At 58.3% G+C, this 15,466-nt stretch overlaps 1 protein-coding gene across 12 annotated transcripts in view; it reads left to right on the top strand.

The window, feature by feature from the left end:
- The window catches only part of LOC147189335 (protocadherin-15-like), a 27,181-nt gene continuing 11,715 nt past the window's right edge, over nt 1-15,466 (top strand). For 7 of the 12 annotated variants that reach the window (XM_086138261.1, XM_086138262.1, XM_086138254.1 and 4 more), the window contains exons 1-27: nt 381-1,048; nt 2,757-2,904; nt 4,055-4,114; nt 4,217-4,231; nt 4,347-4,412; nt 4,602-4,762; nt 4,867-5,022; nt 5,425-5,544; nt 5,868-5,978; nt 6,055-6,225; nt 6,632-6,740; nt 7,742-7,854; nt 8,142-8,348; nt 8,938-9,072; nt 9,344-9,493; nt 9,572-9,663; nt 9,963-10,064; nt 10,400-10,532; nt 10,751-10,830; nt 11,995-12,088; nt 12,254-12,382; nt 12,937-13,056; nt 13,123-13,308; nt 13,416-13,652; nt 13,727-13,843; nt 14,453-14,593; nt 15,057-15,169. In XM_086138261.1, the coding sequence (XP_085994387.1) occupies nt 2,772-2,904; nt 4,055-4,114; nt 4,217-4,231; nt 4,347-4,412; nt 4,602-4,762; nt 4,867-5,022; nt 5,425-5,544; nt 5,868-5,978; nt 6,055-6,225; nt 6,632-6,740; nt 7,742-7,854; nt 8,142-8,348; nt 8,938-9,072; nt 9,344-9,493; nt 9,572-9,663; nt 9,963-10,064; nt 10,400-10,532; nt 10,751-10,830; nt 11,995-12,088; nt 12,254-12,382; nt 12,937-13,056; nt 13,123-13,308; nt 13,416-13,652; nt 13,727-13,843; nt 14,453-14,593; nt 15,057-15,169 (3,251 nt within the window). In that variant the 5' untranslated portion in view covers nt 381-1,048; nt 2,757-2,771. Of the gene's footprint in view, nt 1,049-2,756; nt 2,905-4,054; nt 4,115-4,216; nt 4,232-4,346; nt 4,413-4,601; nt 4,763-4,866; nt 5,023-5,424; nt 5,545-5,867; nt 5,979-6,054; nt 6,226-6,631; nt 6,741-7,741; nt 7,855-8,141; nt 8,349-8,705; nt 9,073-9,343; nt 9,494-9,571; nt 9,664-9,962; nt 10,065-10,399; nt 10,533-10,750; nt 10,831-11,994; nt 12,089-12,253; nt 12,383-12,936; nt 13,057-13,122; nt 13,309-13,415; nt 13,653-13,726; nt 13,844-14,452; nt 14,594-15,056; nt 15,170-15,466 lie in introns of those variants that run through there. The other 5 variants (XM_086138257.1, XM_086138252.1, XM_086138253.1 and 2 more) reach the window with 5 other exon arrangements.

Genomic DNA, 15,466 nt, shown 5'->3' on the forward strand with positions numbered 1-15,466 from the left:
AGCGGTCGGACGCGCGGGTCAGATCCCGGCGGCGTAGCGCGAGGGCTCTAATTGGCCCGCCCCCGAGTCAGCTGCGCTCGCTCGCCGTCTTTTCAATCAGGCATCGACCGCATCATCCGAATTCTGACGACAGAGTCGGACCGTTGGGGCAAAGGCTTCTTTGAGCTGGCGAGCCCGCGTTTCTCGCAGGCCGATGCGAGAAGGGAGCGAGCCGGGATGACGCAAAACAACGCCGGCGAGGACTTTTTGGGATAGAATGTGCAGAAAGCCTTTTCGCTTCATCTCGGCGGACGTTGCGCCGCCGCTTCCGGTCTGGCCTCCGTGGCCAAGTGGGCCGGTACGACGACAGCCCTGCGGACGCACCGTGAATTCCCACTGAAAATGGAATTGCTCGCTTTTTTCGCAGAGGAAAAGGAAGCCATCCCCGGAAGGATGCCGACATCATCCGGCCGTCTTTGCTTTGACACGCTTGAATTTGACTTCATGTCCAGCACTTTGTATTTTGAAAGTGCTCCGCATTGCGGCCGTCGGTGGCGTCGTCCATTTGCCATTAGCACGCAGCTCGTCGGGGCGTCGGGAAGGCAAAGTGCTTGATTTTCACCTGCAATCACCACGTGACTGCACATGCTTCTTGCCTGGCAGTACATTTAAGACCGACTCTGCCGCCTCTCTCGCTCTCTCGCCCCCCCCCCCCCCCCAACCCAACCCCCAACTCGCCTCCACCGGGTGCCTCCCGTCTCCGGTTGCCAAAGCAGAGGGAGAACACAAGAAGAGGTGTACCGTTACGCCGCCACAGAGCTCACGTATCTCCGCGCGCGGCCGCTTTTCCACGCAAACCCAAAGACCGCCTGTTCATCGGCGCGGCGGGAAGGCGGCACCGCTCGTCTTTTTCCTCGAGGAGTCGCGAAGCCCCCCCGTCGCCGTCGCGCAGGCGCGTCCGGATGAGTTACGTGGATGTCATTCGCCGGACCGTTTTCCCGGATGTCGCGGCGACCGAGTGCGGAAAAGTGGACGTTCGGCCCGTGGCCGCGACGCGGAGGATAACGCGGTGAGTGCGGCCGCGGCGTTAACGCGCCTTCCGAGTGCTCGCTTCCGAGACGGGAGATGTGCCAACGATCGCAGCCAAAAGTCATGCCAAGTGGGCTTCGGGGTCTGACGAGAGCTCGCCTCCAAAAAGTCAGATGACGGCAGTTGCGCTTTTCCGCTCCAATTTGGCGTATGGGGAACAAAAGACCACTCGGCGCGATTTTTTTTTTTCCCAATGGCCGCCGCGCGTGCGTTTTCAACAGGTAAGCGAGCGGGGGTGCGCCGGGCACGCCAACGCAAGCCGGTTACCTGGCGGCAGCCGGCGCCTCGGATTAGGAAGGGGGCGGGCGGGGGGGGGGGGTCATCCGATTAGCTCAATGAGGGCAAGCTGTCGCCGCCTCCTGCTGCCTCCAACAGAAGGAGAAAGTCAAAGGTTGCCGGCGGGGGGAGGGGGGAGCCCGGCGCTGGTGGGCTACGCGGAAAAAAAAACAAGGGTGTCCCGAGACGGCTCCGGAGATGGGTGGCTCGTCAATCCACTACGGGCCGGACAGAGATAGATGCTATCGATGGATGGATGAGCAAGTCCATTCATTCATATTAAGGCTTGACGCGGCGTTAGATGGCCATCGATTGGCCGATTTCAACTTCCGCACGGGTAAAAAGGCCCATAGAAGGATCAATGAACTAAGAATGTGACTTACCGATTGACTGTTAATCCATGGATTGAGAACCTATTTTAGATTCAGGCTAATTCACAAAGATTTTCCTGGCCTTTTTTCCAAATGACATTTTGTCCGCGAACGGACAGCGGCGAGCGGCGAGCGTTGCCGGCGCGCTCACTTCTCATCAGCCTTGCCACGCTCCGGCACGATGTTCAACAAGACCGAAGAGCAGCCATTAGCGAAGCTTACCGGGATGGAAAACACAAATTGCCTCATACGTCACTGACATGTTGTTAGCATCGAGCTAAGCGGACTTGGGGAATGCTTCATTTGCTTCATTGGTCTCAGTTCTTCTGCGTTTCAAAAGCTGCACTTCCACTTTCCATACAATGTTACGATCAACGTGGCGCTTTGCCACCGGTCCGGGCACCCGCTCATGAATGTGACTAACGGCAAATGAGGTCACTTTACGGTTGAAAGCGGAAATAGATGACACTGACGTGACGATTATTAGAGGGGGGGGTCACTTGGCACATTGCAGCTCAAATGCTTCCACAAACCTTTGAGGCATCAGCAGACTGAATTGCTGTTCAGCGAAAGTGCATTCAAGGCCCGGCTGCATTTTTATCTTTAACGTTCCGAATTTGGGGAAGGCGGGTTCTCCCCCCCCCCCCCCCCCCGCCCCGCAATCTGCTCCTCTCAACATTCAACGTTTGGAAAAGAAGAGCGCTCGGAGGCGGGCGCGTGGAAATGCCACAAATTGCTCAAATTATTCGGCGCCGCTTCAAGTGGCGTAAACAGTGACAAGTGTCGGCTGCGTTGACACGAAGCCGTCGCGTCGCCAATTTCGATTCCGGCTGTTGAAAATATTCCAATTATTGCCCAAGTGCGTCGAGAAGGCGAGGCGACCTCCTGGGAAATAGCCGGCAAAGTTAACCCATGAGGTATATGGAGAGGATGGAAACGCAACGGCGGCCGCCTTTTCACTTGGAGCTCAATTCCCTCGGCCACTTGTGACGTTCAAAATGGTCACCGTGGTTGCATTTTTTCTTCCTCCTCCCCGCGCAGAGGAAGGTGGTGAAGATGCTCTTCGCGGGGCCGCCGTCACGCGCCGGGGTCAAACGGCCCGGGACAATGCCGATCCGAGGCGCTTATCAGCTGCTCTCGCTGCTGCTGCTGCTGCTGCTATCAACTTGTCGGGCCCAAGACACTGACGGTAAGCGTATTTTCTGCAGACGATGGCCCTGTCCACTGAATTTAGAGAGTTGTGGCTAAATATATTGCAAATGACAACTGCCGAAAAAGAGTCGTAGCTTGGAGCGCCCGGTTGTTGGCCACAAGTGCACGGAGAGGAGGCGGAAGAAAAAAAAGATCGAGAACTCGAGAGCCCGCGCGTGGACCGGCATAAGGCCGGCGTGGCTGCTTTAGAGCGCCTCGTCGCTGTCAGCAAAGCTCGTTTCTGCGGTGCATCAAATTCCAAAATGCCTTGCCTCTTAAAGCTTGAAACCAAGGGGCCGAGCGACACGAACGAATTTGGAACCGGTCAATCTCCACAAAAAACGTTCCAAGCAGAAAAGAAGCCCTGGCTGCCGGCGGTAGGAAAGCTCAGCGCCGTCCCCGCGCGGCTTTCGGCTCCATTCGTCGGAACGTTCGGATTACGTTAAGCGTTTGGTCCTTGAGATTTATCTGCTTGGCCTTTAGCCGACACCGGTGTGCATGATACGCAGCTGAGGCCACAAAGATGAGGGCATCAAGTGCGTGGTTGGGAGCTGGGGGGCGGGGGGGTTATTTCATTCATTCCCAACTCCTCTCATTGTTGAGTGGAGCCACCTCAAGTTAGTCCCAAATGACGGGGCCTTTAAAAAAAAGGGCAGTGCGGCGCCCACTCCCACAAAACTCTCTTTCCCGAGGCCGAGCGAACTGGCTAGCTTAGCTTTTCCTGCGGCAAGAAGCCCGAAACGTTTCGGAGCGAGAGCGGCGGCGCGATAACGAAAGCAGATGGCGCGCGGCACAGGACGGAGACGCTTCCGAGCGCGGGAGACCCGAGAGTCGGCTTGCGGCTCAGAGACGCCAACGCTTGAATTGGGCTCGCAAATAAGCATCTGCGCTTTTGGAAGCGCCATTGTTTACCGCGCGCATCACTCTGCTGTCGCCGGCCGTCAATTAGCGCCGGCGCGAAGCGGAGGCGTGACTTGGATTCGCATCGCCCGCGCGCCAGACGATGCCGCCTTGCGCAAATTCTAAATTATTGGCGCCGTTAAAACCAAAAAAAGACACCAAAAACGACAAGGCGTTCCAGGTCGGGAATGTCCGGACTGCGGCTCGGCTGCAAAATAAGTTTGCGGCATTTGTCTTTTTTCCAAAAGTGCGGATGCCGCTTCTGAATTCAGGCGGAAAGAACGTCAATGTGGAATGCGCATGTTTTCGTAAGCTCAAAAGCTGTTTATTGCGAATCTTTCCTCCCCCTTTTTGGACTTTTCCTTCATCTGTCCTTTTCTCCCCCCCCCCCGGCGGGTCTCGTGCTGCAGACTGGCAATATGAGGGTGAGAACTATTTGCACTTTTCCTCCTCTCCGTCAATGTCGGCTGGTTGAAATCGTCTTTGAAGCGGAACGGGCCGCACTCATCCGAGGCTACGATCTCTTTTTGTCTCTCTCAGAATGTAAACTTTCTCGATCGGGTCCTCCCGCTACCATCGTGGCCATAGACGAGGAGAGTCCCAACGGTAAGGCCTTCTCTCGGAGTGACGGCCGCTCGCTTGGAGTTGGCGCCCCGCGATCAACAACTTTCACGACAGTCCTCGCCCCCGACGGACCTTTTCGATAGCTGCCAATGAGCAAGGCGCGCGTTAATACTCGCGAGGAGCGAGCGGATGCCTCGCCAGTCATTGCGCTTTGCCCCCCCCCCCCCCCAGGAACGTTGTTGGTGGAGAACATGCAAATCAACGGCGTGGCGGAGGGTCCGGAGCGGACCATCTCCCTGTCTCTGAGGGACAACCACAACCGCTGGGTGATTCTGGACTCTTCCAAACAAGCCCTTTACCTCAACAGCACCGGACGCGTTCTGGACAGAGACGTAAGTTGGCCAACGTCATCGATTTGGACTGCTGTGGCGTGATTGGCAAAGTGAGAAAGGAAAAAAAAAACCCCCGCCCATGGCTCTCGCCTTTTGTTTCGCAGCCTCCCTCGTACATTCAGTCCATTGTGGTTCAGGTGCAGTGTACCAACGAGCTGGTTGGCACGGTGATCCTACACGAGGTGCGAATCGTGGTGCGCGATCGCAACGACAACAAGCCGCGTTTCCGGCAGCCCAGATACTACGTGGCCGTGAGCGAGGTAACGCGGCGCGCGCCCGGCAGACCCTCGCGGCCCGTCCTCCCGCCGCACTTGCGCTACGTCCCGCCGTCGCTCTGTACATGGAGCAACTAGCGCATATACAACAACAGAGCCATCAATCGGTCACCGAGACGCTCAAACCAAGATCGAATCCGAGTCAAACGGCAACGAATACAAGGGAGCTTCGGGGCGCGCGCGGGAGAAGGTCTTTTCTCTGATCGGTCAATCCCGGATGGGCCTTAACTTGTGTGCCGGAAAGGAGCAAAAAGGGGCAAGGCCATTCGGAGAAGGGCCTTTTTCTCGGACGCGGTGTCACTCTCGCCTCGGTTTAGCACGGACCGAATTCTACGGGAATCCGATGGGCGACGACGGCCGGGTGACAAAGGCGTGTCGTGCTTGCAGTTGACTCCGGTGGGCACCACCGTCTTCTCCGGCTTTTCGGGCAACAACGGAGCCACCGACATCGACGACGGTCCGAACGGGCAGATAGAATACACCATCCGGTACAACCCCGCGGACCCGGTGAGTTCTCGACCGGGCCGTTCGTCAGCAAAAATGCGTTTCGCCAAAGGAGCCGAAAGTGACTTTGTTTGTTTGTTTGCGCCGCCTAAAGTGAAACCAAAAGTGACAATCACGCCGCAACTTTTTGAATCGACTTTTCAAAGATCCGCCGATGATTCCGACCAAGAAATTCGCCTCGCACGCCGCGTCTGTTATTTTCTCTTTCGATTTAATTTGGAGGCTCCCGAGCAAAAGTTCACGGGCCTAAACGGCCTCGAAGACGGCGGCGGACGCTTGTCGCGTCATCGGCGGAAGGTCAACGTGCGTTTTGCGTCCCCCTTCAGACGGCCAACGGAAGCTTCGACATCCCGCTGACGTTGTTCGGCGCCGTGGTGCTCAGAGAACGCCTCAACTACGAGGACAAAACGCGCTACCTGCTCGTCATACGCGCTAACGTGAGTGCCGGGGGTAACGGTGAAGGGGGTAACGGTGAAGCGTCGCGACCGATCCGGCAAATGTCGCCCACGGTAGGACCGGGCGCCCGACCCGGGCGAGCGGCGCACGGCCACCGCCACGCTGACCGTGGACGTCCTGGACGGCGACGACCTGGGGCCCGTGTTCCTGCCGTGCACGCCGGTGGGCCGCGGCCGCGACTGCAGCCCCGTCACCTACAAGTCCAACGTGCCGGAGCTGACCGAGCCGGTAAGGGACGCGACGCCGCCGCCGTCGGCCTTTTCGCCTTCGCCTTCGGAACGGGCGCCTTCGCGTCACTTTGCCGCGCCGTCCCGTTTCCCGAGCTGCCCCCGACCGCGCCGGAAGCGAAGCCCACTTTGGAAACATGACAAAGTCGCGAGGACCCGCTCGCGCTCAACAGCCGACGGTCTTTTCGCTCGGACTGGCGTTCGAGTCGCGTCGCTCCAGAACAAGCGGCACTCGCTCATGCCATTGAGCGCAATCGCAACGCATTTCGACGTGTCACGTGTTCTTTCTCCTCAGCGAGGAATTGAACCATCTATACTGTACAAACATGCCCGAACACACGCACGCACAAACCCGTCTGAATACCGTCCGGCATATCTAATCAAAGCCATTGTGCCGGTGTCTCCAGAATAAGGCGAACCCCCTCAATGTGACTCCGCCCATTCGAGCCGCGGATCAAGACCGGAACATCCAACCTCCGTCGGACAGGCCGGGAATTGTCTACTCCATCCTCATTGGTGGGTTGAAAAAACCCCCAACAACAACATCCTAGAATGGTCCGTCACGACCGCGAGAGGTCTCTCGGTTCGTATCGCGGACGTATTTGCCGTCATTGTGTTTCCGCGAAGACGCAGATGCCGATATGGCAGGTCGATTCCGCAGATGACCCGCGACAAAAGTTTGGGCTTTCCCTCCCTGCCGCCAATGCGCAAACGTCTCGACGTGGACCGGCGCGTTGCATTTCCTACAAAGCGAAACTCATCCTGGTCTGAGGCGGGATGAGGAGAGACACGGTCCCAAATACAACAACTGCTGTGATTTCAGCACGAGCGAATGAGTAAACTGAGCGCTTTTCGGGTGATCTGACGCTTCCTTCTTATCGGTAGTCAGCAGCAGGCCGCGGCCGGCCCGCCGACGCGTCAATTCAAACGTTAAAGTCATGCGGTCCATGACTTGACACAAGCGCGCGCGGCTTCATCGCCCCAAGTTTTCATTCTCGCCGACATTTGCCGTGAATTCATTTGCTATTTTTTCCTCTGACAAGACGCATCGATTTGAAACATCTCGGGGGGGGGGGAAGATGCATTAGTAACTCCTAAATGTCACTTGCGTTTGCTTCGGTGGCAGAGACGACGAGGTCAGCATGATTATTGACAGAGTTGAAATGTTTCAGAGAGGGGGGGGGGGGGGGGGGGGCTTTGCACGGTGAACAAACTTTTTTTTTTTTTTCCCCCCTTGACCAAGAAACCATTGGGGGGCGACGTCAAATAAATCCAAGCTATCGAGACGCGGCTCGAGGACGAGCGGGACGATGCGCGCGCGGCGCTTTGGCCGTCGGCGCTCCATTTCCCTGCGGAGCGATGCCGCGTACGTCTTACGAGTGTCCGCGTCCCACCCGCGGAGAGCTGCGTTCGGCGCGTCCACCCCCCGAACTCCGCCCCCCTTTAATATTCCGCGGCGAGACTTTGACATTTCTTTTTGTTGAAACCCATGACTTTTTTTCCCCCTCCCCTCGCAGGCAAACCAGAATCCTACGCAGAATATTTCAGCTTGAACAGAAGCACCGCTGAGCTCTCGCTGCGGAAGCCCGTCGACAGAGAACTGTGCCGCAAATTCGATCTGATTGTGAAGGTGAGAGATTGAACATCGGCCAAGGCTTTTGCGCATCGGAAGACCGGGACTATGCATAGCGTACGGCGTGTCCTTTTCACAAGGCTGCCAACGCTAGGGTTTGAAAGTTCAACACCCCCCGCCCCCCCAAATAAAAAGGACATCTCCTTCGAGGACGTCGTTCCAACAGGGCCACGTTGAGATCCATTCACATGAATCCCAGCGCAGCACCAAGTGGACAAGAGCGCATTTGCCATTGCCATCTGTCAATAGCCCCCCCCCCCCCCCCCCCCCGTTCTGGCTCGCAGGCCGAGCAGGACAACGGGCACCCGTTGCCGGCTTTCGCCAGCCTCCAGATCGAGGTGCTGGACGAGAACAACCGGGCGCCGTACTTCCTGGAGAGCAGTTACCACGGCTACGTGGCGGAGGGCTCGCCGGCGGGAACCAGCGTGGCCGCCGACGCCGGCCTGTCGGAGCCTTTGGCCGTCGTGGCGCTGGATAACGACGTGGAGGAGGTGAGCTTTCGTGCGCCGACGCGGCCGACGAAAAGCCTCTTTTTGTCTCCGTCACATCAAGGAGGAATGCGACGCGCTCGCAAAGAAGCCCGACGCCGAGCAAACTGGACTCGACGCCGCTCGAGTGTATTTCTCGGGCGCAACCGCCGCTCCCTCCAAAGTGCCGCGCCGGCGGCGAAAAGAATTCAGAGCCACAACAAACAAGAAAAGCAGAAAGTCATCGCAAACGAGAGGCGAAAGCACAAACAGGCCTCAACTAAAAAAGCACGCGTGGTGCCCAGTCAGGCTTTCGATCCCGCGGGGCTCCCGCGCCGTGCGCCAAAGTTGCCGTGGATCGGCCTTTCGAGAATGTTCGAGTGAAGAACGCCGCTACAGAAATCGTATTTCTTTGCTCATGCATCAAAGCAAATGGCTGCTACGTGCACATTCCCTGGAACTCCACATTGATGGCGAATCGCACGGAGCATCTCTAATCACGGCAGTCGGTCACGAGATGATTATTCGCGTCTGGTCGCCGCTTAAGTTTCTCCTCAGGAATCAAGACGGGAGCGTTTGCTCATCGTCCCCTACGTCCGCGTCCTTCTACCAGACCAGGGATCCTCAGCTGCGGCTGTCTTTGGACGGCTACTCCGACGTGTTTGCCGTGTCGCCCGGCGGAATCGCAAGATACTTGACTCTGGCGCAGCCGTTGGATCGGGAGGCGCGGGACTCGTACGCCTTCACGGTAAGTCCGATACGGTCGCCCGTCCTCCGAGATGAGTCCCTCCCTTACTTTAGCGACGACGCGAGATGACGGGTCGCATTCGACGCACGCAGATACATTCCGAGGCCCTCTACCGGCCGGCCGCCACCGAGAGTAATGCCGACGACGCGGCGTACGAATGGCTTCTTTTCGACTTGAAACGCTCCCGCGGCGTACGATCGGCCGGCGGCCCGGAGGCGCACGCGGCGATTGTTACGTCCCCGAGCCAAACGGAAGCCTTTTGTCGTCGTAGCTGCGAGCGTCGGACGGCGTCCGGCGGAGCGCTCCGGTGGCCGTGACCGTCACCGTGCTGGACGCAAACGACAACACGCCGACGTTCGCTAACGTGTCCTACCACGTCCACCTGTACACCGACGCGGCGCCCGGAGAAACGGTGCTGCAGGTGCATTTGGACGCGTCCTCGGCACTTTTGGATGCTGGAAATGGGGCGCTCGGGTCAATCCGCCGCGCTTTCTCGCAGCTGTCGGCAGTCGATGAGGACGAGGGTCCCAACGGCCGGGTCGGCTATCGGATCGTGGCGGGGGATCGGGGCCAGTTTCTGCTTGGCAACAGGTAACCGCACCTTTTTTTAATCTCGACAAGGTTTTTTTCCCCCTAATCAGCAGTAGACCGCGGCTTTGATCTCTTTTTTTGCCAATCGTTTTTGCTCACGTGACATCTAAACGATCCTTCCCCCCCCCCCCCCCCCTCTCAAATACCGACGACAATGACGATATGCTTTCAAACCGGCCCGTGCGATAGCTTCTTACAAACACACCATTAAGTAGTTGTAGTATTTGGTAGCGTGCGCATGTATGAATGGCGTTCTTTTTCTCACTTCCCGTCTCTGAAACGTTGTTTTGCGTTTGCAGCACCGGCATCCTGACCGTAGCGGCGGGCGCGGGCCTATCTGTGGGTCGGAGCTACGCGTTGACCGTGGAAGCTTCGGACAACGGGGCAGAACCTCACAGAAGGTCAAAAAAGGCTTTTGTCCGCCATTCTCGTTTTTCTTGCGCCGCGCATTCGAGTCGGACCTCCCCGCACATTGAGCTCTGGGCCGAAGCGACCTTCCCAAAGACTACGCGCCGCATAACGAAGAGAAGGGCCCCGAGCATCGTCACCTTCCGAGGGCTCCGACGCAAATGAAGGAATACGGAGACAAAAGCTTTCCCCGAGCTCGGCCAGAGCACCCAAAAGTTGCTCTCGTTGACTTGATCGATCCAACGCCGAGTGCAAAAACAACAACGGCAAAAGCAAACCCCAAAGCTCAAAGGGCCCATTTGCGGCGGTCTCGTGTCATCCTCTCAAGGTCGTCCGTTACAACGGTCTACATTGAAGTGTTGCCGCCCAACAACCAGAGTCCTCCGCGCTTCCCCCGCCAGCGCTACAGCCTGGAGATTAGCGAAGCAATGAGGACGGGGGCGTCGCTGCTTAACCTGCAGGTAAGCGCATCCGCTCCTCACTAAGTATCGGGGACGGCCACGTTTGGCCGCCGCCGCCGGGCTTCGACCGACGGTCCGCGGTGACTCTCGCTCATCGCGCCGATCAACAAAGGTCGAACTAAGATCGGCCGCCGGGAGCGCCGGCGCCCGCTTTTTGTGCCGAGCGCACAGCCGCGGGAAACAAATCCTAACGCCGCGGCCTTAAATCGTCATCTCAGGCCACCGATCGAGAGGGGGACCCCATCGTCTACAGGATCGACCGCGGGGATCGCCGTGAGCAGTTTTTACTGGAGAGCGGGTAAGCTCGCCGCCTTTGAGGCCGGCGCCTTCCGGATCAAAACGCGACACGACATATCATCAGATCCAATCATAAAGATCCCCGGAGTGCCGTCGGTTATTGGTGAAGCCGGATGGCGTGCCCTCGGGAGCGGGGTGTTACTCATCCCATCCATCCATCGTCTACTTGGGGAGGCCATCATGCGAGCGGCAGTACGAGCGAAAAAGGACAATTTTGCACGAGCGACGGGCTTCACCGAACACCGCCGGAGAGACAATAACGGCTCCAAAAGATCCTTGCGTCAACGATTGCCATCTGAGAGAGCGACATACATTAGCAAAGGCGCACCGCTCTATTTATTCATTTACATGGCGTCAAAAATGCATCGCCGCCACCGGGGAAGGTCTATTTACATTTCTCGGGGGGAGGGGGGCGGGGCAAACCCAGGGAATTATATTCACAAAGAGAAACAGAGGGATGACGTGCGGAGCTAAGAAATAAATAAATGAACAGATCAAATGATGGCCCCTAATGTTGATCGGCGGCCAGGAAGCTAAGACGCAGGATTTCGAATGGCATTGTAAAAATATGGATTCCAAAAAAAAGAAAAAAGCCCACGAAAGCAGCACTTTCATCTCCACGTTGGAGGAAGATTGGATGGGCTTTGTCACACATCGGAGAAGGACTCTTGCTGAGCTTTCGCTGCATTCTCCGATTGCGACGACAAAGGCGTGCTGACTGGCGCTTTGGCGCCAACGCCATCACGCCCTGCGGGGACAAACGTGCGCATCGGCCCATTTTGCAAAAGGGTTGGATTTCAAAAACCTAATTAGAAGATGACACAGTGTAGTCAATGCATCTTTTTTTTGGGGGGGATATAGAGTCAAGAATGACATCAGCGTGCTTCACCTCAGCCCGACAGTTTCCTCAAAAAGTATGACAAGATGCTGCCAAAGGAAGCGCGCAACAACACCATTTCCCAAATGCCGGTGGGCTACTATACCCCTCCCAACTGGACAGCAAAGCCGCTCATGAGCCAGGGTTGACGCGTCCGAGGACAAGATCGCCACGAAAAACACTCAAACGTTGCCGCTTGGCTTCTTTTCTATTTTTGCATTCATGCCCCCCCCCCCCTCCCCCCGGGGATGAATGTCGCTTGATGCATGCGCGTTCCCTCTTCCTCAGCTCGGGGTATTTGGTCCTGGCCAAACCTCTCGACAGGGAGACACTGGACCACTACACCCTGGTGGTCACGGCCTCGGACGAGCGGCCCGATGGGGTAAGAACACTCGCGTCACGTCACGTCATGGACGCTTTCAAGTATTTTCTGAAAAATGATTTGCGTTTTGTTTACATTTTGCTGATAGAGAGGTCGCAACTGAAAAAACTTTTTTTTTTACACACACGCATGTATATAAATATGTGTGTGTGTGCGCGCGCGCAGACCTCCAGCGCGACGGTGAACATTGTGGTGACCGACGTTAACGACAACGACCCGCTGTTCGATCCCTCAATGCCGGTGAATCTGACTGTGAGCGAAAAGCAGGATCACGCATTCGTCGGACAGGTCAAGGTAGCGACGAACGCACAAACACACTCGCACAACTCAATTTCATCTGCCTTTCAAACTTGACAAAGATGAAAGCAAAGGACATCGTTGCTATCGTTGGAGTCAACGCAAGCTAGGGCGGCGGTTGGCACGACTTTCTCTCCGAGCATTTTCTTTGATCGTCTCCAAAAAGAACAACCTGGATAAGGCCATTTTTTTGGGGGCCCCAACTGAGACGTCGCACATAAGTCCCGCCCGCGCGCCTCCGCCGCGACACCTCATTACAGACGCTCTGATCTACTTTCCCGCGTCTCCTCCCGCGCGAGTGCCGCCGAGACTCTCGATTAAATCGAGCCGCCGCCTTTTACGGCGAGGATGGGCGAAAGCCCGCGCAAGGTTCTAATTAGGCCCGCCGGCCGTCAGGCTCGCGTCGGTGCGCGTTTGCAGAGAGCGAGCGCTCTCCTGCGTCGGTGAACGCGGCCGCTTTGAAGTTTTTCACCGCGATGACCGCAAACGACGACGACGCAAGAATTAAACAAAGGTGTCTCGGCACGACTGCCGTCTCGGATCGACACTAGGCCGGCGATCCGGATCTGGGGGCGAGCGGCCAGGTTCACTACCGACTGGTCAACCATCAAAGGCTTTTCTCCATCGACGCCACGGGAGCCATCAGAAGCGCGCTGCCGCTGGACAGGGAGGTAGGCGCTCACGTCGCCCGCCACGCGAAAGGCAAAGCGCAAAACATGCGGGACTCTCCGCCCAAGGTGAAGGCTCACTACTTTCTGACGGTGGAGGCTTGCGACGGCGCCGCCGACCCGCGGCGCTCCAGGCTGACGCTGTCGGTCACGGTCCTCGACGTGGACGACAACAGCCCCGTGTTCGGCCAGCGGGCGTACCGGGCGGAGCTGCCGGAGAACACTCCCGAGGGCACCGTCATCCTCAGGCTGCAGGTGAGCGGGGCGCCCGCTTTCTTGGCGCCGGACCTCGAGGGGGGAAATCGTCCGAGGGGGGCGGGGCCGTCCGTCGCGCTCTCTCAGCCGCGGCGCGTCCCGCGCAGGCCACCGACGCCGATCTGGGCTCCAACCTCACCTATCGCATCCGAAGCGACGGCGCCGGCGAGGAGATCCTCGGGCTCTTTGGCGTGGACCCCGTGACGGGGGAGTTGTCCGTGCGCAAAGCGGTGGACTTTGAGGCCTTGACGCCGTCCAATTCTTCTCACACCTTCACCGTGGAGGCGGTGGACAGCGCGGGGAGCATGCCTCCGGGCGTGGCCTCCGTCACGGTCACCATCACGGTGCGTGGCTCGCCGCCGTTGATCGGAGCGCTCCTTTCTTCTTGTGCGCTGAGGCCGCCTCGCTTTCTCCGCAGGACGTCAACGACTTTGCTCCGGTCTTCGGGCGGCCCGGCTACCGCGGCGCGGTGGCCCCCGACGCCGCCAAGGGGACGGTGGTGGCCACGGTGACGGCCAACGACTCGGACCCCGCGGTGAGCCTCTCCCTCCCGCTCGCCGTTACCGGAGCGAGCCGCCCGGGAACGGCGATGTCACTCGGTCTCCCCCGGCCGCGGCTTCCTTCGCGCCGCGGTCGGCGCCGTTTATGCCGCGCTCGATTTCTACTCGCCCTCCGCTCCGTGGTTTTACTTACTCGGCGCGCGTTCGCGGCGGCTCACGTTCTCGCTCGCCGGGTGGCCCGGCCATAAAAGTCACGGCGGCCGTATGCTTCGCTTCCGGACGTTTTCAAGCGCGCAATGCGAAGCCGCTTGACGACTCGATTTAAAGCGCGTGTACGTGTCCGAAGCGGGGGCGCGTCGACTCGACAAAACGGAAGGGGAAAAAAAAGGAGCGCTTTCACACCGGGCACGGGTACTGTGGAACGGGAAGGCCGCCCCCGAGCCCCCGTAACTGTGACTTGCTTCACCCCCACTGACCTTTGAGCCATCAACGCTTCATTTCAGGTTGAGGTCAGGCGAATCTCTCCTTTGGTCGGCGGGACCGACCATTTTGTTTGATCGCCGCGGAATCCAATTCTTGCGACGACATCGCGATTCATTCTTTGCACGCGAGACACGCCCGAGCGCCGTCTGTCGCGTCCGCAGGGAACGGCGGCCGGCCTGGTGCGCTACAGAGTGGACCGGGGGGCCCGTTCGTACGCGGCCAGCATTTTTGAGGTGGAGGAACGCACGGGCAATGTCGTCACCAGAGTCAACCTCAACGAGGAGCCCAACCTCACATTCACCGTAAGTCCGCGTCGGCCGATCCCGGTCCCATTCAAACTATGCGCTGAGCGGACCACGTTTCGAAGCTTTCGAGTCCTACGCGGCCAATGTAGGACGCGCGATGCAAGTGGCCTTTTCCAAGTCGTCGTCGGTCGCGGGGCTGCGGCCGACGCAAATGCCGTCTTTTCGCTGGGCTTTAATTAACCGCAAGAGATTCAAAATCCTCTCGGCTCTTCCGAGCATTGTGCGATTGCAACTGAAAACGAGATACGAGGGCAGAAAGGCTTCCATTTTAAGAATGGGATCTTTGCTAGGACGAGCGTCCAATAGTCTGTCTGAGAAGGTCCCTCGGCCGGTGCGGCTCGATTGATCATTTCCGACGCGGACCAAACGCGCCTTCTAAACGGCTTGGAAATAACCCTTCGGCCCCAAACCGTTCAAACGAGCGGCCCCGCGACTTTTCCCTGGCGTGTGCGTTTGCCAGCTGCTGGTGGTGGCCTACGACGACGGCGAGCCGGTGAAGGAGAGCACCGCGCCGGTGGAGATCACCGTCCTTCAGCCCTCCGTCATTCCCATCTTTACCCGAGAGGAATACAGGTACGCCGAATCCAGGCGGCGATCGACGGATCGCGCTTTTGCCATTCGGACGGCCTTCGGGCGGGCGACGCGCGTCCGTAGCTTTCACGCCCGCGCGCCGTTCGGGAAGTAGCGATGGGGACATTTGGCCGCTAAGAAACGAGTTTGCAAAGGTGGACGCCGGACCCGAGAGACTAATTAGCTTCGCGCTAACGAGGACGAAGGTAGTAGCGACAACGGAGATGGATTTCAAACGGGGACCAGAGAGAACGAAGCGCTTTGGTTCCGCCGCCGGGCCGGGTACGGCGCGGGACGCTT

This window comes from Hippocampus guttulatus, chromosome 19, assembly GCF_054856545.1.
Source record: "Hippocampus guttulatus isolate MCC_2025c chromosome 19, RoL_Hgut_1.0, whole genome shotgun sequence".
Taxonomy (NCBI): domain Eukaryota; kingdom Metazoa; phylum Chordata; class Actinopteri; order Syngnathiformes; family Syngnathidae; genus Hippocampus; species Hippocampus guttulatus.